Genomic DNA, 24178 nt, shown 5'->3' on the forward strand with positions numbered 1-24178 from the left:
CAAAGTTCAGCGTGCGTAAGACTCTCTTGGGGATAGTTTCAAAATGCAGGTTCCCTTTTCTTACTTCTGGCCCCCTCACCAAATTCTAACTCAGTGGGTGTGGAAGGAAACAAGCTCACAGGTGAGTGCTACAGAGCTAGTCAGAAAACCACGCCTTGGTTTGGGTTACTGTCCAAAAGCCAGTTGAGGAGGAAAGGGTTTATTTGTCTTATACTTCCATACTGCTGATCATCACCACAGGAAGTCAGGACAGGAACTCAAACAGGGCAGGAACCTGAAAGCAGGTGCAGAGGCCATTGGAAGGGTGCTGCTTACTGGCTTGCTCTACATGGTTTGCTCGGCCTGCTTTCTTTCTTTTTTTTTTTTTTTTTAAGTTAAAAATTCCTTAATTTTTTATTCCTGGTACCACTACCACAATTTACAGGGCAATATGCCTGATGTAATGAAAAGAAAAAGCTACAACAGATAAAAGACCTCAGGAATGTACATCTAATTGACACTACATTGCATGAATCAATAGCTGCACTTTGCAAACTGTGGTTATGACAGTCCTGAACAAGAAGGGTTTCCTGTTTAAGCTGCAGTAACTTTTCTGACTATGGATCATCGCTCCTTCTGTGGCAGATGTTTGCAGTTCCTCTAGTGCATTTAGGACGACTGTCTCGAAGTAACCTGCAGCTTTCCTGACAACTCCTCACTCGCTCTCCTGCTGAGAACTGGAGCCCTTTTCTGCTGTTTTTTAAACCTTCTGCTACCATATCCACCACTTCCACCACCAGATCCATAGCCACCACCATAGGGACTGCCTGAGCTTCTGCCCCCTTTCATGGGCCCATAATTTGATTGCTGTTGTCCACTATAATTTCCAAAGTCATTATAGTTCCCACCACCACCATAGTTAGCTCCACCAAAATTTCCTCCTTCATTGTAACCATCATATCCTCCTCCACCACCATAGCCTCCTCTACTGCTGTAACCAGGACCACCACCGTAGTTGTCACCATCACCTCCAAATCCATTATATCCACCATCACCACCTCCACCACCATAGCCTCCTCTTCCACCAAAGTTTCCACCACGACCAAAATTACCTCCACCACCTCCAAAGTTTCCTCCACGACCCATAAAGTTGCCAGATCCACCTCCACAACCTCACTGTGATCCAGCAGACTGCATCTCTTGTTTAGAAAGGGCCTTTTTCACTTCACAATTATGCCCATTAATAGTGTGGTACTTCTGAACAACAATCTTATCAACTGTGTCATGATCATCAAAAGTTACAAAAGCAAATCCTCTCTTTTTTCCACTCTGCCTGTCTTCCACAACTTCTATGGTTTCAATTTTGCCATACTTTTCAAAGTAGTCTCTCAGATTGTGTTCTTCTGTATCTTCTTTAATACCACCAACAAAAATTTGCTTCACGGTTAAATGGGCACCAGGCTTTACAGAATCCTCTCTAGAAACGGCTCTCTTTGGTTCCACCACATGCCCATCAACCTTGTGTGGCCGAGCACACATTGCAGCATCCACCTCTTCAACACAAGAGTAGATCATAAATCCAAAGCCCCTGGAAAGTTTTGTTTGGGGATCTCTCATTACCACACAGTCTGTAAGTGTGCCCCATTTCTCAAAATGTTCTCTTAAGCTATCATCTGTGGTTTCAAAGCTCAGACCACCAATAAACAGCTTCCTCAACTGTTCTGGTTCCTTTGGATCATGGCCCTCCATTTTGAGACCGGACTTGCCTCTTCCAACTCAAGTTCAATATCAGCCTGCTTTCTTACAGAACCTAGGACCACTAGCCCAGGGGTGGCCCCACCCACAATGGGCAACAGCCTTTCCCATCAATCACTAATTAAGAAAATGCCCTACAGGCTTGCCTCCAGCCTGGTCTTACAGAGGCAATTTCTTAATTGAGATTCCCTCCTCTCAGATGACTTTAGCGTATGTCAAATTGACATAAAACTATCTAGCACACCATACCTTGAGTAGTTGTACTCCAAACTAAATTAACCTCCCCTGAATCAAGGGACCTAGAATTCCCTACGCATCTTTCAAAAGCCTTGATTGGGGGCTGGTGAGGTGGCTCAGCCAGTAAAGATGCTTGCCAAGTCTGAGTCTGATGATGTGAACTTGGACTCTGGAACCCACAGGGTAGGAGAGAAAGACTCCTCCCACTTGTCCTTTGACCTCTACATGTGCATCTCCCCACCCCAAATAAACAAACAAACAAACAAACAAATGTAAAAATTGGGCTGGAGATACAGCTCAGAGGTTAAGGGCAGGGTGCTGTTGCTCTGGCCGAGTACCCACATTTGATTCCCAGCACTCACATGGCAGCTTAAGATCATTCGTTACACCAGTCCCAGGGTATCTGAAGCCCTCTTCTGACCTTTGAGGGCACCAGGCATGAACATAATGCTCAGACATACATCCAGACAAAATCTCTTACACATAAAATCAATGAATTTTTTTTAAATCAATGATTGTTAATATGCTCTTAGAGTCAAACCTCCTGGGTAGGCTGAAAATACAATAAAGCAGTTGTATCCGTATTATTAATAGTCGAATCCCTATCAACTAGCACCAGGTTTCTTATATAGTGTATATTCAACAAATCAATGAATTCCTGAGGAGGAAAGTGGTCTTGAGCTGAGTATCTTCCACAGGTGAACAAACATGACTTTGAGGCCGTTTTCAAAGAAGGATGTACTGACTACAGTGTTGGGTGGGGGGAGGCATCTAGACCACACCTCAGGTAGTATAGAATGGCATTGTTGGCATCGTCTCTGACATCATTGTGTGACGACAAAACAATCCAGGCACCAGTGTTTCCAGCAAAGAAACCTTGCAAATAACCAATCCCTCACCATGACAGCCGCAGCTGAGTCACAAGCTGGACGCGTTCACCCACTTCCCACTGTGAGCAGCGTGGCTGGCACGGAAGGTACGAATGTGGAACAACCTGAGCAGAGGCAAGGCAGAGTCGTTAGACAGGTCTAGAAGCCCAGTGCAGTGCTCGCTCCTGGCTCTGTGACCGTTTAAGCCCCAGGCTCCTCGTCCACAGAAGAGGACAAGGTGGCGCTCAGAAGCCATCTGTAGGGAGCATCAGTTAAGCGCAGGCTGCCTGTGCTTGCCTTCTGGGAGACTCAGTTCTTCTTTAACCTCTATTGCCTCAGCTTCCCGTCTTTTGCAAAATGGGTTCAAAAATGATTATATTGGGTTGACCCATATTAAATCACTATTTTGTAGGTAAAAATTGTTGAATACACTTATCTAGAAAATTAATGAGCTGGCTGTAAGTCAATAGGTTTAAAATGATGACTGTTATACATCAGGCTCCACAGAGAGCCCTCACTACATATTTGACTTGACTGAGAACACAGCTCTGGGGCACTGCAAACATTCAATAATATGCTGTTTCGACACCTATTTTAACCACTTCTTAAGAATCTAAACTTTAAAATTACTCATGTTTTCAAGCGGCTCCTGGCATGCTCAAGTTGCTGCATGAGCTGATGATCAGGAAGTTCAGAAGCAAGCAGAGCAGAGCCTGGAGATCAGAGACAGGATACGATCATAAACCTGGAGAGACAGCAGCCCAGGACAGTGACAATCTATTAAGTGTTAGCCTCCTGCCTCCACAATGCCTGCTTATATTCTAGAAACCCATTTATGCAAGGCAGACTGGTCATTTGAATCCCATGTACTTAGACACCATAGGTTGGTTCCCTTTGCAAGTCTGGGTCTTGCTAACTCTCCTGACTCTCCACAGTGTCTCTACTTCTCACCTGTCCATTTCAACATGTGTCCACTGGTAAACATCTTAGAAATTTGTGAGCCTTAAAGCTGGTTGACTGTCTTTCTTTCTGAGCAACTAGGTTCTGGTAATGCTTGTCCCATTTTGCCCCAGACCCTCAGGGTCACAGCAGGTTTTCTTTGAGGCCACAATATCTCTTCTTCCAACATTTACTAATCCATAGCCAGATGGCCTCTGCTTGTTCTCCTAGTCTCTCACTATCATGAAACAACCCCCTGTATTAACTTTCCTGTGTTTGAAATAACATAACATGGGGTTTCTGTGTTCCTCACTGTCCTAACGTATGTGTAGTATGCATACTAACTTGAAATGGATGGGTCAACTCAAATGTAAACAGAGGGGTAAGCATCAGATACTTCAGTGAATCATCTATGGCACACTGGGCATCTTTCATTCTGTTATTTTTACTCATTTGACGTTTATTGAAAATCTAGTTGACAACAAAAATCCACCCTCCTACCATTGTCAAAAAATGAAAAATTGTCCCAGGGAAGCTGAGAGTGGGTTTGGAGCTGGGACTGCAGAGGAGACAAAGGTCACGATGTGGCAAGTCCCATGGAGCACACAGCAGACATGCAGACATTGGGTCCAGTGGAGGACAGGTGAGGTTGGGGAAGCATTTCTAAGCTGTCCCAGTACACAGTCATTAGAAGGGGTTGGAAAATATCTTCAAGCCAGAATGGGAAGCGAATGCCAGAGCCAGACCAAAGGAGCCAAGATTTGCAGGACGCCCAACTGTTGCCAGAGTCAGACCCCGTGCGGTTTAAATGAGATTGGCCCCCACAGGCTCCTATATTTGAATGCTGGGTCCTTAAAACTGTTTGGAGAGGTGTATCACTGGGGTGAGTTCAGAGGTTTCAAGAACAGATGCCGGGCCCAGTCTCCCCCACCACCCTCCCCACCCCGCCTCCTGCCTCATGCATGTGGATCAGAATGTAAGCTCTCAGCTACTGCTGTAGTGCCATGCCTGCCTGTTTGTCACCATGCTTCCCACCATGATGGTCATGGACTCAGCCTGTGAAACTGTAAAGAAGCCCCCAATTAAATGCTTTCTTCTGTAAGTTGGTTTGGTCATGGGTTCTCGTCACAACAATAGATCAGCTACTAAGACAGAGTTGGAAAGTAACAACTGAAGCTGGGATGGAAGCAAAGGGTCCAGCCACACAGGGTGGCCTGCACCATGTTGATGAAAACCTTGACAATAGTGGCTTGGTCAGTTGGGAAGATACTGCTTGCTGCAAAAGGAAAAACACGCATTCTCTAGACTCTCAGATGACTGACTGACTGATAACGGGGTTAAAGTGTCAATGGCTCCTTCTTTCATTCACTAAATATTTACTAAACACCAAGCAGTGAGGTTGTGTCTGGAGACATAAAGGTCAATTAGTTTCCTAACTCCAAAGAGTTCACAGTCCAGGGAGAGAGACTCTGAGTTAGTTGTGATATCAAGGCTAAGATTGCAGCAGGGACCAATTGGGAAAAAATGGAAGATTCCATCCAAAAAGGAATACTGACTTGGAGTTCGTGTTAGCTGCCTTTTCTGGTTGCTTTGATAAAATATCCCAGTAAAGGCAATGTGAGGGAGGGAGGGTTTCTTTGGCTCACAGTTTGAGGGTACAGTCTATAGTGACAGGAACTTGAGGAAGCTAGTCACATTATGTCCACAGTTAGAGGTGAGTAAGTTAACATTCAGCTCCCTTTCTCCTTATTATTCAGTCCAGGACCCAAGTCTGTGGTACCATGCTGCTCACTGTTAAGATTAGTCTCCTTATGTCAATTAGCCTAATCTAGATAATCCCCAACAGGAATGCTCAGTAGCTAACCCAATCTAGTTAACCCCTCACAGGTGTCCAGAGGCCTGTTTCCTCAGTGATCCCAGATCTGTTGACAATCAATATTAAGCATTATTAACAGAGCTTGAAGAACAAGCTAGCTGAAAGGGGAGGAAGAGACCTTTCAGTGAAAGAAAGCCTCAGCTGCATCAGTTTAGGAGAAAACGTTCTTAGCAGTCTTAGAAAATGACAGACTGAAGCACCCAGACCAGAGGTGTACAGAGGGGTTGGAAATAAGTCCTAAGGCCCCATTATAAACATCTATAAACACTTTGTTGACAGTGAAACGTTTCTTCTAAATAACAGGGATTGACTGAAAGTTTTTAAAGGGGGGTTCCCATGGATGAAACAAGAGCTACCTTTTAGAAGAGCTTTCGGAAAAGTCATATTGAAGCAGAGATACCAACTACAAGGCTGAGGCTGTGCTTCAGATGAATGCTGAGGAGGGTGTGATTGAGGATCAGGGTTGTTATGTGTGCTGCATCCCACTGATTCTCCTCCATCACATCCTCCTCAGCATCCATTAACACGAACACACTCCATCCAAGCAGATGTGTTCATGTCAATGGTGCCCCAAAGACACCTTCAATATGCTTCTGTTCAGGCTTGAGAAAGCCTGTTAAACCACTTTAAAATGCGTGCCCTAGCAGAGCAGACTGTTGCCATTCCAAAAAGTGTGGGAAGGCGTCCCAAAGAACAGACTGCGCTGCTAAGAACGTGCTGAGATGGGGGATATGAGGACATGGGACAGAGTCCAACCAACATGCCACCCTGCGTCTCCAAGTGGAAAGGGAGGCTGGGACCGGAGAGAAGTGGAAATGGGGTGGGGCACTCTGGGAGCAGAAGGTTAAAGGTTGCAAAGGCAAAGACTCCAGGGGCCAGGTACGTAATTAGAGAGGGAAGCAGGCTGGGCTGAAGAAAGTGAAAACATCTGGCTTTATGGCTTATTAAGGAGAGATTCGTATAAGTCTCTGTCATGTGGAAACACCGTTGCCAGCTCGTGTATGTGTATATGTGTGTGTGTGTGTGTGTGTGTGTGTGTGTGTGTGTGTGTGTGTGTGTGTTTTCCCCAAGAGAAGTTAGAACTCTAAATATTTCTGTAAAATCACTCACTGATTTTGTTTTTTGTTTTTTCTAAGTATCATGCTGACCAAAAATAAAATACATGTGGCCACATTCAGCCTTTAGGTAGCCCTCTGACCAAAAGGAATAGTCTCTGATCCTAAAAGAATGGCCTCTGATGACTAGGCTATTCTTTGATTAAATCTTACAAGCCAGGGCAAGTATGCTGCTTACCTCCATTAGGACACAACTCACAAGATCTATCAGTTCACACACAAAGACTTCCACTATGCCCAAAGACAAAGTTTGGAAAGACGATAGCCGATTGCTAACTTATAAGTTTGGCCTTGTTTTGGTGAGACATACTTTACAAAAGCTACTCTAGAAGGAAGGAAACAGATGTTTTCTAACATTGTTTCTAATTTACAATGTAAAAACTTTAGGTTGGAAAACAGCATGCTGGGGAAAAAATCATGATTTAATGTCTCCTTCAGGAACCAGTACTGGAAGTTATGTTCAATTATGTCAGCATTGATCATAGGCAGTATATAAAGAGTTTCCATGAATCAATAATATGATACCAAATGGAACAATGACAAAGAATATATGGAATTCATGCTTTAAAAGTATGCTAGATCATTTCACTCATAAGAATGCTTGGCTTATTATGTATGAGAAATCCAAGTTACTTTTCAACTGTACTATTAGAAAATAGCTAAAAAGAAAATTGGGTAATATGCTATGTAGTATTGGGAAACTAGCACCTTGACAGATCGAAGATGGACTATTTTGAATAACATGGTTGCTAAAATTGTGAGAACCAAGTAAAATAAATAGTAAATGATTTGAAATAAATTAAATACCATCACTGTGCAAACTTAATGATGGCATCCCAATCAGCAAAACACACTGAAAGGAAACAAACATAAATCCAACACATACCAAGCAGGAGAAGTTAAGAAGTATAAATTGCATGCTAGGCAAGCACTCTACCAACTGAGCCACATCCACCATATAATGAGGGAGACAATGTCCCAACTAGACATTACATGCAACCAAGTAAAACCTCCGATGCCAGGATTGGGTTACATATTGTTGAGTCATTGCCAAAGGGGTCCCATAAACACCTTCAAACAACACATGCTGTGCACAGTGCAAAATGTGTGTGCTGTGTAGTCCAACAAAGGCTTTTGTGGAGTCACATGATGTAGCAGAGGTGAATGACACCAGAAACACCTTAGATTCACTCTACATTTGAATCTGAATTGATTTTTGGCAGTTGTATATTAAGAAACATTTTATGTGGCAAGATTTTTCACAATCCCCACGTTCAATTGTGACACTGTATTTTTAAAAGACCCTAACAGGACACCAAGTGGATCAACATGGTCCTCTCAGAGTATTTCCCTTGTGCTCATTGGAAGAGGGGTAGGGTAGTTGTGGGAGTAAAGTAGAGAAAGAAGGGGTTGCCAGGACACTGTGTGAGAGGAAGTGGAGAGCAGGCAAAGGGCAGGGGCGAAGGGAGGTGGTTGAATTAAGAGCTGATACCTGAAGAACTTCAGGATGGAGTGGACAACATGGGGTTTGACACCTCCATGATGATGAGGGGTACCATTTTCATGGAGCAATAGTTTGGGGGGTTCAACTTTTCTCCGAGTTTTTCTCGTTACCCTTCCTGCTTCTTTGCAACTTTTTGTTCGAATTATCTTTCCTGAAGAGCCACCAGTTCATGTGTCTTAAGCTGAAATAGGCCAGAGGTTTACAGTTCCAGGAGAGTAGGAAAAGGGTCTTGTACTAGTTAGCATTCAGTTGCTGTGCCCAAACTACCTAGCAGAAACACAGAAGGAAGGATGGATGGATGGATGGAAAGAAGGAAGGACAGGAGGGAGGGGGGAGGGCTTATTTTGGCTCATGATTTCAAAGGGCTTTCAGTCCCTTTGAATTCTTTGGCCCCTGAGCTTGGCATAACATATGGCATGGGGAGTGTGTGGCAGGAGCTTTTCTTCACTTCTTAGCAGAGACAGAAATACAGAAAGGGACCAGAGCCAGATACAGCCCTGAGGCTATACACCAGAATTACTTCCTCTAACTAGACCCCACTTCCTCCTTTCACCAACTACTAAGAATGCCAACATGTTATGAATACAAGGGGTTCATCCACTCATTAGGTCAAAACCCTCAGGACCTAAGTGTCTCTGGAAATACAATAGCTGATACATCCAAGGTGTACTTTGCTCATCCCCCAGGCATTGCTTAATCAAATCAAGTTAGCCTTAAAAATTAGCCATTGAAGGCAACATGAGACCTCTGGCCCAGTTCAACTCTTCTGCTGACCTCTAAGAAGCTAGCCAGCTTACAAGAGATGGCTTTCCACTGCACCGGAGGACTCAGAAACTGTCTTGCCAAGAGGAGCCGAAGCACCCATGCTTGCACTTAGAAGTGTGACAGAACCAAGTGTGGGTAAGAATGAAGAGCTCTTAGGAGTGCCAAATGATGTGGGCAGACCACTTGGCCTACAACTAGGAAAACTGAAGATTCCCAGAAATCCTCTAAGACCCAAGAAGTGTTCCCATGTATACGACAGGGGAAATGATTTCAAGGGCTCTCAAAGCCAACACCAATGAGACAAACCTTTGTTTGTAAGACTGGAAACTTGGAAACAGCTTAAAACCCAAAAGGAGAAGGTTCACTATAATGTGTGTATTTATGAAGCAGACCGATAAATGAGTGGTATACAGCAACATGGAGAGATTTCAAAAAACACAATGCTCAGTATAAAAAGCAAGTTTTGAGAGGAAATTGCCATTTATGCAAAGATTCCCAATATGCAAACCATGCTAAAAACCAAGAGTAAAGCCAGCACAAGATCCATAATCAGAAAAGTCAAGGCAATGATTACAATCAGGAGGAAGTGGAGGGAAGCTGGATTAGGAAAGGATATTGAAAGTTTCAACTGTATCTGTAATGCTTTATTTCCTTAAAGAATATTAGCAGAAGGTTAAGGTCTGTCAAAACTTAGTAGCATTTCCACAGATGTATTTTATACCAACCTTTGTCTGAATACACAAAATATTTCATTAGTATTATGAAATCTTTTTGTTTGAGTATAATGTGTGTGCAAATGCATGAGTGAGTGTGTGTGCATGTGGAGGCCAGACATGGAGTGTCTTCTTCAATTGCTCTACACCTTCTTTTTTGAGACAGGGTCTCTCTCTGAACTCGAGGCTAGCTCATTTGCCTAGATCAGCTGCCCACTAAGCCCCAGAAATCCTCCTGTCTCCACCTTTCTATGGCTAGAAGGGCCCCCGACTTACACACCAGACTGACTTTCTACAGGGTGTTAAGATCCAGACTCAGGTCTTCCAGACTGTGTAACAGGCCTTTTTCTAACTGAGCCATCTCCTCAGCCCCTTATTTAATAGTTCTATTAAAGTGTCATTTAAGTGCATATGTATAAGTAAATAATTAGCTCAGTTTTTATAGCCTCAAAATAATCATACCAATAAAATAATAGACATAGAACACTCTCCAAATTTTCCTCATGCTCCCGTGTATATTCTTCCTCATTATACATTCACTCTGTTTGAAATCCTCATAAATTAGTTTGTGTTTTATAAAACATATTTAAATAAAATCAGTCAGTGTGAGCTCTTTTTTGACAGGCTTTTTCCACTTTGCATAACCGTGCCGCCGCCATCTTTGTTGTTGTATCAATAATCAATTCCTTTTTAATGCTAAATAATCTTCTATTATGTAGTTATACCACTGTGATTGTTAATCTTCATCATCAACTACATAGGATTTAGAATGTTCATGGAAACATTACACTGGCTATGTTTATAAGTGTATTTCCAGGAAGAGTTGAAAGAGTAGGCAAGAGTCCTGGGGCTGGGGGCCCAGACTGGACAAAAAAGGGAGAGGAAACAGCAGTGGGAGTCCTCTCTTTGCTTCCTGACTGTGAGAGCAGTGGTGTGACTGTCATTGTCCCTTCCCTGCCGTGATGGACTGTGTGCCCAGAGACTGGGAACCAAAATCAATCCTGCTTTCCTAAAGTTGCTGGGTGTTTAGTCACAGCAACGAGAAAATGGTCAATATACCCATATTTACTTACTGTTGATGGATTATTAAGTTCAGATTTGAAAATTCATCACAAATGTGAGATACTGGACCTTTGTCAGGTACGTGACTTGCAAGCATTGCCCACTCTAATCTGCGTCTTCTTTCATTTGCTTATTGCCATCCCTGTCCCCAGGTACACGGAGGTTCCCGTCTACTGTCCTCCCTCACTCCCGTGAAGGCAGAACCATATCTGGAAGCCAGGTTCTGGACCCTGTCATTACTCTTTTTGGGGGGGGACACCGCTGCTCCCACGACTTCTAGGCTGGCTGAGCTGGCAGGTCTGTGTACACATAAAAACCCATGAGATCCCTGTCCGATCCAAGGTGATGTCACAGGTCCATCCTTTGTTTGTACCTCCTAACCCTGTTAGGACACTCAGGCCTGACACTCGGCTCTCCCTCTCACCTGGATACTTCCTTTAAGCCTCTTGAACTCTGACTTCCCTTGTTATCTGCCCCTCTGCCTGCCTCCCACGCAGGTCATTCTTTAGGTCTTTCACATATATTGCCCTAGGACATAGTGGCTTTTGTCTGACTTCCCCTTTGCTCTGACTCTGGAAAGCCTTTAGGGTAGACTTCTTCAGGATGGGAAGGAAAAGGAAGATTAGGGAATTAAGCTAAAAATTACTTTTCCAATTAAAATAAGTCAGAGGGCAATGCTGGAGAGATGGCTCAATGGATGAGTGTTGTATTTTAAAAGCGTCACGAAGGAGTCAAGCCACACAAGAGGGCCCACGTGGGAGGTTTATTGAGGGGAGGGCAGAGATGGGGCAGAGACTGGTCCCTGGGGACGGGAGGTGAGCAAGGCCTGCTTTTTATAAGGGAACTTAGCGAATGTACACCAGAGGAGCTCTTAATGCCTGCAGCTGAGGATGTATCCTGTCAGGACCCTAAGGGCAGGCCAGTACAGATGCCTCAATACTCACTTCCTGCTCTTTCAGAAGACTGCCTGTGGTTCCCAGCACCTACTTAAACACACACACACATAAAAAATTAAAAAAAAAAAAACACCCATGTATATGTATGTATGTATGTATATGTGTATATATACATATACATATACACATATACATATATACATACACATATACATACATACATATATATATAAAATCCTAGTTCTGGTGTAATGTAAAGGTAACAAAGTGGTTTGATCTTAAAATACTCTGTGAGTGGGACCAGGGGACATTTTGGCGGTAAGGCTTTAGCAATGGGTAAGATCCTGAGTGGCAGCTGCGTGACCTTTGAACCTATGAGGAAGGAGACTGAACTTTCTGCCACCTCAGGAAAAAGAATATAAGATTGTTACCGTCTTAAAGAAAAAAAAAAATCTAAATGTATTATTTCTTAACCATCATGATTAAAAATTGATATTTGCTACAAACAGAAATAAAGGACTTAGGAAGCAGGAAGCTAGGAAGTGACACCAAAAAGAGGCAATTAAACAAGGGGCCAGAACTGCAGAGAAAGGTCAGCGCTGCAGGTTGTGGATTTGAACACTGGCCTGGGCGACCAGTTAAAGCCCTGCAAATAGATGAGATCCCCAAGGCACAGGGGAAACGGAGCAGCCTTGGACTTTGGAAAGACTTGTTGTGACCAGCCGTGTGGTGAATCCACTGACCTCAACCATCCGGAAGTGCACTGTGGGGATAACAGCATCCATACTTTGGACACGAAAGCAAAATGGAGCCGAGAAGCCATTAGATCCAGTGACATGGCGACTGCTTGGGCCCTGAGAAGTGCAATTTCAGTAAAGCTGTGAGTGTCAAATTCCACTCCAGACCCTCTAAGAGGGAGTGGGGTGAGGTTGTCTTTGAATCAGTGTAGACCCTCTGAAGAATTTAGATGTGAGAAGCTGAGGACTGAGCAGCTGTTTCAGAGGTGGTTGTGGGGAGGGGCACACGGCATAAGCAGAGGGCGTTCTATGGGGGAGAACATAGGTGTATGCTTAATAATACTCATTTTCTGTGTTCTCAACTATTGCTACTGTGAAACATTTGTTGCAATTTGGAAGCCTTATTTTTAGAGAGCTAATTCACTCACTTAGTGTAAAAATAAAAGAAATTTAAAATGTAAATGTTATAAGCAATAAATGTTTTCAACTCCTCTGTACAAATGGAAAACATGATTCTTTTCAGCCAGGCTCTTGGTTCCTTTTGACTCATGAGCTAATGTCACAGTGAGCTGGCCAAAGGGTCTCCATTGGTCAGAGATGTGAGGCAAGAGGAAGGAGACCTCTCAGGACAAACTTCAGAAAGCCTAGTTTCTCTAGTGCAGGAAGAAGCCTGCTCAGTGTCTGCTTTTCACAGTTCAGTGTTGCCTCCGCACAGCACAATAGGCTATACACCCAAGATGATTTCAGTGATGCACCAAGAAAGCAAGAAGAAGAAAAACTTGGAAACTGTGTATACGAAGATGACAATGCCCAGTCTCAGCCCTCCACCAATTTAAAGCTGATTTCGAGACATCGATCCAACCAGAAGCTGGGAAACAAGAGTAGGTGCAGACAAACTCCATCCCTTTGCTGAGAGGAGGAGGAGGAGGAGGAGGAGGAGGGGCAGGAGGAGGAGGAGACTATTAAAAGCTGGAGTGGGTGGGGCTGGATACAGAAGAGCTTCATAATCTTCCCACCCATAAACATCACCACTTGGTGTGTGGTGGTGCACAGGCCAGCAGCATTGGCACCACCACAGGGATTTAGATCCCAGATCCTGTCCTCCGCTGACAAAACCAGATCATGCACCGCTTGTGACCTGTCTGTTGGTGCAAGCATGAAAACTGTCGTTTGAATGGTCTGGGGGTGGCGAGATGCAGGGTACAGTGAGAGGTTCTCTAGAGGATCACACTGCTGAGAGGCCAAACTGTTCCTACCGAAAGGAACTGTCAGTTACTGACATCGATGTGGGTTTACAAGGTTTTGGAGGAGAAACTGAAAGGAAGCAGAGAACTGGGAGCTACAGAAACCAAGTGTGAGGCTGGATGTAAGAAGGAAGCATAAGTCACATCATTATAGTCACATTGGCAGCTTTGGTGTGCTAAGGAGGGATCCAGTTCCACACCGCAAGGCTGGACACAGAACAATAAGAAATTATACTAAAGCCAAGTCCCGAAAATGTCCTGAATCACTAAGTGAAGATAGTTTCAGTGGGCTATTAGGGCCGGGGAAGAAAGGACCAGGTGCCACGCTCTACTTGGAAGCTGAGCCAAGAGCTGTGCACACTACATAAAACCCATCTCATGAAAGGCCCCTGGAGAGGTATGAGCTTGCTAACACTGTTGCAAAATATCTGAAATGATCCTATTATAGGGAGGGAAGCTTAGCTTGGCTAATGGTTTCAGAGATTTTAATCTCTGGTCAAAGGACCCTGTTACTTTGGGCCCTCTGGTGAGGCAGTATGCCATGGTGGGAGCATGGGGCCAAAGTTGCTACCTCATTGTGACTGGGAAGCAAAGAGAAAGAATGATGCGTACCCCATATTCCCTCTAAGGGTGCCTAATATCCAGCAGGCACACCTCTTAAAGATTCCACAGTCTCCCAAATAGAGTCATGGGCTGAAAACAAAGATGTCAATGTGTGGATCATTAAAGAATGTTCCAGATATAAACTAGCAAGGGACACAGTGTTCACTGGAAATTCTTTACTTCTTTCATGACTCTGGGTTTCATCTGTCAGAGAGGTATAGACTGAAAGATGTGCATGGGACCCTTTGGGACTCATCCCTCCTCTGTTCTTTCCTTAGCAGCCTCCTCTTTCCAGGCTGTGTTCTCTCTCTCTCTCTCTCTCTCTCTCTCTCTCTCTCTCTCTTTCTCTCTCTCTTTCTTGCCTTCATCACTTCAGACAACCATACACAATCCTCCCACACATCTCCAGACATACCAACTACCATCTACTCCAACCCCACCCCTAAACATGTCCTCCTTGCTCTCTCTAGTCCTACTTTCGGATCCTCTGAGTTCCAGCCTGCACATACCCTTCTCTTCTCTTAGCAAATGGTCTGCATGGATAGCTAGAAAGGTGGTCCACCTTGTGGTTGACTTAGCATGTTAGTTTAGTGACTGTCATGACCAGATCCACAAGTGAGAACATGGTAAGAATTCATCTAAAAATCAGCTTCTGTTGCTAAGTTCCCAGCTGCATTCCCCAGGGAAACACTTTTCCATGTCCCCAGCTCTCACTCCTCACCTTTTCCCTGCACTTCAGGTTGGCTTGGACTGCCTCTAAATGAAGGCAAGATACAGCTTTCAGGAAGGTGTTAGTCAGCTCATCATCACTGTGACAAAATGCCTGAGACGGTCAGCATGTAAGGAGGGAAGGTTTAATTGGCTCCATCAACTCTAACTTAAGTTGTGTGGTCACCGGAAGGGAGGGAGAATGTTTGATTGACATTGTGTAGCTCCCATTAAATAGATGTAGCAGAAACTGCTCAACAGTGTGAATTGGAAACATCATCATTAAACACTGGGAGTATGGAGCAAGATGAAATTCAATCCTACATGCTGTGCTCTGGCGTATGCTCATTTTGAGCCACTGAACTCCACAAGCCCAGCCTGGAGATGGAAACTAGGCTCCAAGTGGCAGGCAGTCTCCCTGTTTTCTTTGGGAGAGAGCCAGAAAGAGATAAAGGAAGTGTTGTCTCCGGGCAGCAGTAAACAGGCAAGGAACCAGAGGGCTTTGAATAAAATGGACCTTTATTGGATCTAAAATGACCCTAGGCTGACCCCACCCTAAATTTTGACAATGTCCAACTATAGGAATTTAAAGGAACAGGCAGGCGTCTCCCGTTGCATTCCTGCACACAGAGCAGGGCAGCCAGAACCTACAAGCAAAGAATGCATACACACATCTCCGGCATTGCAGCCCAAACAGTTTTCAGCCCAGACACTGATGCATTTCTGCCTCGAATTTCTGTCCTGTGACTCACAGGGAAGGCTTGAAGACAATAAAATATCCCAAGGACCTAAAATAGGCCCTCCTCCTCCCCTCCACCATCAGGGTGAGTTCCTTAGGCATTTCTTTCTTCCTTTATTAGCCAGGCATGAATGGTAACATTGCCTGAGCTGAAGAAATCATCTTTGTCACTGGTAAATATAAAAAAAAAAAAAAGAACCACATTCATAGAAAAGCATGCCAGCAGTTCATTGATTAACATCCCATGCCACAGCCTCTCTTTGAAATTAAAAACACTTCCAATGACACTGAATGGAAAAGGCATTGTAAGACAAATATTTCTTAGACAGGATTGTCATTTAAGTGTGCCAAAAATAGAACTGTTTTTATTTAAGCATCCTCACTCCTCCAGCTTCCCCTTCCCAGCATCCCTCCCTGGCAGACAGCAAGGCTCTCTGCACAGGGAAATCACCAGAAATAGAGAAAGTGGCTCCATCCATTTAAATTGGAGATGTTTCAGAAGCAGACTTGTGAATAAGGCCTAGGTAATGTGTCCATCTCCCCGTCGCCAGTGACAACTAAGGGAGACAACCAGATTGAAAATCCACTGTTCAATAATCTCCAGGTGAAATGTCATTTTTTTCCCCATTTTAATTGGCCCCACCGCCAGTTTCTTATATCAACCCTTATTTTCTTCCACCTCACAAAGAGCTGGAATTGGTCTCTTCGCCTCCAGCTTTGAGCTTGTGTTTCATGAGGACGGGACTGCCTTGCAGAATTTGAAAACTCATCTTCTTGAAGGCCAGGCTCATCTGGCTTTGTGGTACCGAGGAGTGTTTGCTCTGTTTTGTTTTGCTTTAGGTTTTGAACTTTTCATCTGACTTGTTAAACAGTAGGAAAGACTGCAGTGAACCAACCTATGAAGCATCACAATCATGGACGCTATTAAAAATTAAAATCTGGGGAGCTGGCTCAGTTAATAAAGGGCTTTGCCACACACGCATGAGGACATGAATTCATATCTCCACCCCTCACATGAAAGTCAGGCATGGCGGCATGTGCTTGCATTCCCAGCATGGGAGAAGAAGACAGGAGTAGCCCTGGGGCTTGCTGGCCAGGCAGACTAGCAGAAATATTGAGTCTTATGTTCAGCAAGAGACCTTGTCTCAACCAAGGTAGGAGAGAGCAATCGAGGAAGACACTCAGTGCCAACCTCTCACCTACACATTCATGCATACATGCACACACATATACAATGAGTTATATTATTAAAGGTCACAAAAATAGTGCGATCTACATACATGATTAAACTGGCTATCAACATTTGTGGAGTGTGTTCTGTGTACAAAGCAGTCACAGTTACTGGTCTTTTAGACTTTGAATGTCTCTACATGGGGTCTGGGTGCTTGCCACCCAGAATCTTTATCATCATTCTCTTTTCAGACTCTAACTCAGAATCAGATACCATATGACCCTATCACTGTCCCATCTGTATATTTAAGTATGTCTTTCTTTCTTTCTCTCTTTCTTTCTCTCTCTCTCTCTCTCTCTCTCTCTCTCTCTCTCTCTCTCTCTCTCTCTCTCACCTATATTGTCCTCTGATTTTTCTAGCCGGCTCATCTGCCTCTGCATTAGGCCAATCCTTGTCTGCTGTTGAGCTCCAATCTGCCTCCAAACCCATCTTTCAAGGCTAAATAGAAATGTCATCTTCTCTTAAAGTGTTTGTGGTTCACTGCAGTTAACTTTGCTGAGACAGGAAAAGCAAGGACTCTGGCAACAGCCAGACCTGAGTTCAAATCCTGGCTCTTTCTTGTATCAGGTATGCAAATCCAGTTATCTTCATTATTTTGATGTCTTGGGAGCTCCATCTAGTGATTTCTAGAGTAAAAGTTATTCAGCTAGTCAGCAAAGGCTTATTGTGAATATAAAAAGAAACTCTTCATGTTCAAGTACATACGTGATTTCTGGCACAGCCGTTTGTGATGATTTTTGTGTGTTTTTCTGCTTTTATAGAAGACAATGCGGCAATTTCTCCCTTTGTCTTTTAATGAAGTATTTGAGTTATTGTCTTCCTTCTCTTCTCTATCATGGAACAGGAGTCTCCTTTGCTACATCATTATTTATACCAGCTACCCCTCCTTTCTTGGTACTCAGTGGAGGCTGATTCTCTCCATGAGTGCTCAAACTGCCTGCCTTGATTTAATGAAACTAACCACTGTTCATTAATTCTCCATGGGAGAAGCAGGCTTGAAAACCTTCTCAATTCATATGATTTTAGATTTCTTTTCTCATTTCTAGATTTTTTCCCACATTATTTGGATTTTAATTTCCTAAATGATCATATACAGATAATGCTAATAATTCCTTGTTTATGGGTTTGTGCACATACACGTACATCTACATGCATATATATGTGCTTTTCCCTTATAGTTACATAGTATTTCCTCTGTATCACATACAAGGCTACTTGCCTCCATATATTCCTTGCATAAGACTCATAACAAATCTGGGAAGGAGATACCATTTTAGTCTTCCTCTTAAAGATGAGAAAATTAAGGCTTGATTGAAACCTTGCAGTAAGCATGTGACGAACTTGAATTCCAATCCAGAAAATCTATTTCTAGAAACTAAGATACTTACCATCACCCAGCACAGCCTCTAACTGTCTATCTCTGGATAAACCAGAAAGCAAACAGCGAATGGAATTACTCCAGTTAGGTACCATTTCACAGACAATATGACCTAATCCAAGTGATATTTTGATTGGCTAGCTCCAGAGCCCATATGTAAGCTAGTGTGTAATTGAAAATGACTGACAGATGTTTTGTGGCCCCAGCAGGTAGGTCTCCTGGGAAGCCCATCTTACCTCCCTGCTAGATCCAGGTATAGATCCATCCCTCCCTGCTAGATCTAGGTATAACCCACCAAGAGAAGCATTAGCAAGACTCGGGATCTGCAGCGGCACAGAGACACCCTACTATCTCCTAGAAGCAGAGAAAAAGGAAGCTTCCCACAGGCTCTTGGTTCAGCTAGCAATGCCCAAAAAATTGCTCACCCTGAAAATGATTCAACGTTTAGAACGGAAACTATAGAAGGACTCAGAGGTCCACAGAAGCAGCCTAAGACCTGAAGAGCTGGGGCTGTGTGGAGGCAGTCCCTCTGCTCCAGGGGCTGCAGGCAGAGCCTCTGCCAGCATGGTGTTCCAGGGTCTGGGGACCATAAGACACTGCTGTCATCTCCGGAGTGCCCCTAAACTCAAGAGCAAACAAGTCACCTGGGGACCTTGTTGAAATACAAATGCTGACTCAGTAGGCATGTGTTGCCAGAGAGTCCATATTTGTAACAAGCTCCTGGAGGACCTATAGAGCATGCTCAGAGCTACAAGGACCTATGGAACACCAGCCTTGGGAAGAGGTTTACAAGAGACATTCTAATTCTTCACAAAGAACCTATTAAAGTCACAATGGGCTAGGCTGTGTTGCAAATCTTTTTCCCTCCTAAGAGTTACTTATTTTTATTTGTGCAAATATTGTGTGTCTGTAAGTGTATGCACACATATGTGCAGATTCCCACAGAGGCCAGAAGAGGGTGTTGGATACCCCAGAGGTGGAGTGACAGTTGGTTGTGAGCCACCTCATACGGATGCTGGGAACCACACTCCAGTCCTCCAAAGAGCAACAAAGGCTGCTCTAAGCAATCACTCCAGTCCCTCTGGTGCAAATCTTTTAAGGAGGTTCTATAAAGTACAGACCTCCGTGAACTCGCCCTCCATTAGTTTAGATTAGTTCCAGTTTTTAGTTACTAAAAAATCAAGAGTAACAGTAACATTTCCTCTCACCTTATAAGGAAATCTAAACAGACTAAGATGTGTGTGTGTTTACTAGAGGGTGTGGGGATCCAGACTCTGAAGATGTTCACAACAGTCTCCAAGGCGCTGTGACTAGCTGCAACCATCATGGACACATCACATGATCAGGAAAAAGAGCAGAGGACATACACTCTGTCCTTTCCAAAGAAATGTGCAACAGGTTGTGTACACTGTTTCGTATTTCCACATCCTTGCCAGAAACCTCATCACACAGCAAAAAAAAAATGCAAACACCTCATCACACACACACAAAAGACTGGGTGACATGGTCCTCCTTCTGAGCACCCGAATTCAGTTAAGTAGCAAGTATGCTCAAGTAAGGACTGAGAGTGTGGGTATATAAAGTGTTGAGCAAGTTCTTTCCAGCACAACCTCTTAAAGACATTCAGAAGCCGATGGTGGATCTGATCCCTTCCCTGCACAGCTGCTGGTTGTTGGGCAAGCCAAGATAGACATCCAAATGTCTAGGTTCCCTTTCAAGGTCTTACCTAGCCACTACACAATTCTTCCTCAGATGCCAACCTTCTTATGCCCAGTGGCAGAATGGAGACCACGGGAAGTCCTCATCCTGTCCCTTAGGAGCTGAAGCCCTGGTAGGAACACCTACTTAAGTCTGATTTGCCAAGCTTCCACTAGACATTGGGAAATGCGTTTGCAACCCTCCAAAAGTGGCAAAGATACTGGAGAATGAGACTGGGGGTCATTGGTGCCTATCTGACACCTCTACACTAACAGGAAGAGGCAGTATCACAGTTATATTGTCCAGCAATTTTGCAGCAAAACCAGACTTTGTGAATACTCAAGGCTTTGTCCTCACTTCACTGTCTTTACATGTTGACCTGCAGTGGGAGGCATCACTAAGTAACTCAGCACTAAATAAGAAAAGGAATTGAGTCACTTGGCCTTTTTTTCTTTGTTGCTATTAATATTCTTTCTTTATTCTGTACATTTAGTTGTTTAATTATTATATGGCGAGGGGACTTTTTTTGGGGGTCTAGTCTGTTTGGTGTTCTATAGGCTTCTTGTATCTTCTTAGGCATTTCCTTCTTTAAGTTGGGAAATTTTTCTTCTATGATCTTGTTGAATATATTTTCTGTGCCTTTGAGTTGATATTCTTCTCTTTCCTCTATCCCTATTATTCTTAGGTTTGGTCTTTTCATGGTGTCACAGGTTTCTTGGACATTTTGTGTTACAATTTTTTTGGCATTGGTATTTTCTTTGACTGATGAATCCATTTCCTCTATTGTATCCTCTACACCAGAGATCCTCTCTTCCATCTCTTGTATTCTGTTGGTTATGCTTTCATCTGTGTTTCCTGTTCATTTACTCAGATTTTCTATTTCCAGCATTCCCTCTGTTTGTGTCTTCTTCATTGTTTCTATTTCCCTTTTCAGGTCTTGGACTGTTTCCCTCACCTGTTTAGTTGCTTTTTCATGGTTTTCTTTAAGGGATTTATTGTTTTCCTCTGCTTTGTCTTTTCCTCTAGTTTTTTTTTTTTTTTAATAGAGTTCTTCCCATTTTTGTTTGACTTTTTCTCATTTTCTTTATTGATTTCCTCCACTTTTTTTTGTTTATCTTTTCCTCAATTTCATTTTTGATTTTTTCTTGAAAGACCTCTAGCATCTTCATGATGCTGTTCTTAAGGTTGCTTTCTTCTGCTTCTTCCACCTTGCGATGGTTCAGGTCTTGCTGTTGGAGGAGGGCTAGGTTCTAGTGATGCTGTGTTGCTCTTTATGTTGTTGTATTGGTGTCTGCCTATCTCCTTGTCTAATAGGTGTAAAAGGAGCCTATGTCTGAGCGAGTTGCTGTTGGTCCACTCTGTGTTTGTTTTGTCTGTGTCTCAAGGGGCCCTTCTGGGTCTAACCTTAGCTCTTGGTCTGATTGAAGCAGGCAGCTTCTGTGTCTCAGCAAGCTGCTCTTGGGTCAACCCAAGCTAGTTGATTCTGTGACTCACAGATTTATTCTTGGTCTTATCAGGGCTCTTAGTCCAGTCAGAGCTGACAGATTTGGTGTTTCAGGAAGCCTCTTTTGGTCCAATGAGAGGTGGTGGATTCTACTTCTCAGAAAGCCACTCTTGGTCTAATCAGGGCTGGCAGATTTCCTGTTTCCTGAGTTTACTCTTGGTCCAGTGACAGCTCTTTGTCCAATGAGAGTTCTCTCTTTCTCTGGGCCAGATGGGAACTTTCTGGGCTGATGGGAGCTCTCTGGACCGGATGAAAGCTCTCTGGGCCAGATAGGAGCTCTGGGCTGGATGGGAGCTGGGGGCTGGTCTCTAAGTCTCAGGAATTGGCTGGGGGGTCTTAGAGAAGGGGAACCTTCCTGCATGCTCAGCTATGTTCATAGCAGCATTGTTTGTAATAGCCAGAACCTGGAAACAACTAGATGCTCCTCAACTGAAGAATGGATAAATAAAATGTGGTACATATATACAATGGAGTACTACTCAGCAGAGAAAAACAATGACATCATGAGGTTTGCAGGCAAATGGATGGATCTAGAAAAAATCATCCTGAGTGAGGTAACCCCAGACTCAGAAAGACAAACATGGTATATACTCACTCCTAGGTAGATACTAGATGTAAAACAAAGGATGAATAGACTGCTACTCACAGCTCCAGGGAGGCTACCTAGTAAAGAGGACCCTAAGAAAGATACAGCTGCGGTGGATATCACTCTGTGTAAATAAAATGCTGATTGGCTAGTAGCTAGGCAGGAAGGATAGGTGGGAGAAGCAGAGAAGAGAATTCTGGGAACAGGAAGGGGAGGCAGAGAGATTGCAAGCCACCACCATGAGAAGCGAGATGTAAGGTACTGGTAAGCCATGAGCCACGTGGAAAAGTATAGATTAATAGAAATGGGCTAAATATAAGAGTAAGAGCTAGACAATGGTAGGCCTGAGCTAATGGCCAAGCAGTTTAAGTAATATAAATATGTGTATTTATTTTATAAGTGAGCTGTCTAACAGGGCTTGGTGGCGGCTGGAGAGAAGGTCTCCAACTACACACAGGAATCGCCCAATGACAGAGAAATGGATAGGATCTACATGAGCAAACTGGACCTGAGCAGGGGGTAGTGAAGGGTAGGGGGAAAGAGACCTTAGGGGAGTGGGAGATCCCAGCTGGATCAAGAACAGAGAAGGAGAACAAGGAAAGAGAGACCATGATAAATGACCCCATGGGAATAGGAAGAAGCAAAGTGCTAGAGAGGTCCCCAGAAATCCACAAAGATACCTCCACTGTAGACTACTGGCAATGGTTGAGAGAAAGCCCTAACTGACATACTGAGGTGATTGGATGGCCGAACACCCTAACTGTTGTGATAGAACTCTCATCCAGTGACTGATGGAAGCAGATACTGAGATCCACGGCCAGGCCCCAGGTGGAGATGTTGAGACCATGACTGGAAAAAGCACAGGGACAAATAGCCAAACTATGAACCAATAGCTGAGGAGCCCCCATGGAACTGGATCAAGCCCTCTGGATAAGTGAGACAGTTGATTAGCTTGAACTATTTGGGAGGTCCCCAGGCAGTGGGACTGGGACCTGTCCTTAGTGCATGAGCAGGCTTTTTGGAGCCTGGGGCCTATGCAGGGACACTTTGCTCAGCCTGAGAGGAGGGGACTGGACCTGCTTTGACTGAATCTACCAGGCTGAGCTGAATCCCCAGGGGAGTCCTTGCCCTGAAGGAGATGGGAATGGGGGAGGGGGGTTGCAGAGAGGGTAGGGGGGTGCTGAGTGGGAGGAGGGAGGACAGGGGAATCCGTGGCTGATATGTAAAATTAAATTAATTATAAAATTAAAAAATAATAATAAAATAAAATATGATATATGTATTCAAAAAAAGAGAAAAAAAGGAATTGAATGGGAGCTGGGAAGAGCTAGACACAATTATTGACTGCCTCTCGCATGCCTATATTCTAGCCTAGGTGTTTACATACTTAGTTAATGCTAATTAACGACTGGTGTAGCGACCAAGGTGGGAGCTACACCAGGTAAAAAGTCTCTGAAACCCACCTGATTTGCTCAAAATGGGTATCAGGAACCTTCCACAAGAGTTCCTTTCTTTGTATCCGCAATCCACCCTTTCTCCCCAGCTATGTTCTTTCACACTCTGACTCTGTGTTCATCATTTCCCAGTAATTAGTAAATTATAACCCCTGCATCTCAAGTTCTTGACGTTCATTTGCTGTTTCCCAGTAATTCATTCCGTTTGGTATTTGCTTTGAAAAAGAAACCGAAGTCCTCACTAATGCAGCACACACACCCTGGCCTGGACAGGGCTCCTCACCTCATTTATCACGTTGTGCGGCTGGTCCTGAAGTCTGACAGGCAATTCAGGCTTTGTGAATGCAATTCAGGCATTGATTTTAATCTATAAAGCCCGAGCGTCTGGACTCTGGCTGCCATGGAAATGAAATCGCTTCTTCACAGGCTGCTGCTGACTGTTCTGCAATGTGGGTTTCTGAGAACAGCTTCTGTACTTTTTCTGATGTAAACATCTCTGATATGAATAGAGTCTCAGCGTTAACAACCACTGTTAATATGAAAAAGAAAGCCGAAGTAAAAAGCAAATGCACTCAGTATGCTTATA

At 43.8% G+C, this 24178-nt stretch overlaps 1 protein-coding gene across 1 annotated transcript; it reads right to left on the minus strand.

Annotated features, from left to right (window-relative positions):
* Positions 1-648: 648 nt before the first annotated feature.
* Positions 649-1728, minus strand: LOC118578218 (heterogeneous nuclear ribonucleoprotein A3-like). Its single transcript, XM_036178964.1, is given in 1 exon segment — positions 649-1728. A coding segment is annotated over 1 exon segment (1080 nt).
* Between the last annotated feature and the right edge of the window lie 22450 nt (positions 1729-24178).

This window comes from Onychomys torridus, chromosome 1 (assembly GCF_903995425.1).
Source record: "Onychomys torridus chromosome 1, mOncTor1.1, whole genome shotgun sequence".
NCBI classification, from domain to species: Eukaryota; Metazoa; Chordata; class Mammalia; order Rodentia; family Cricetidae; genus Onychomys; species Onychomys torridus.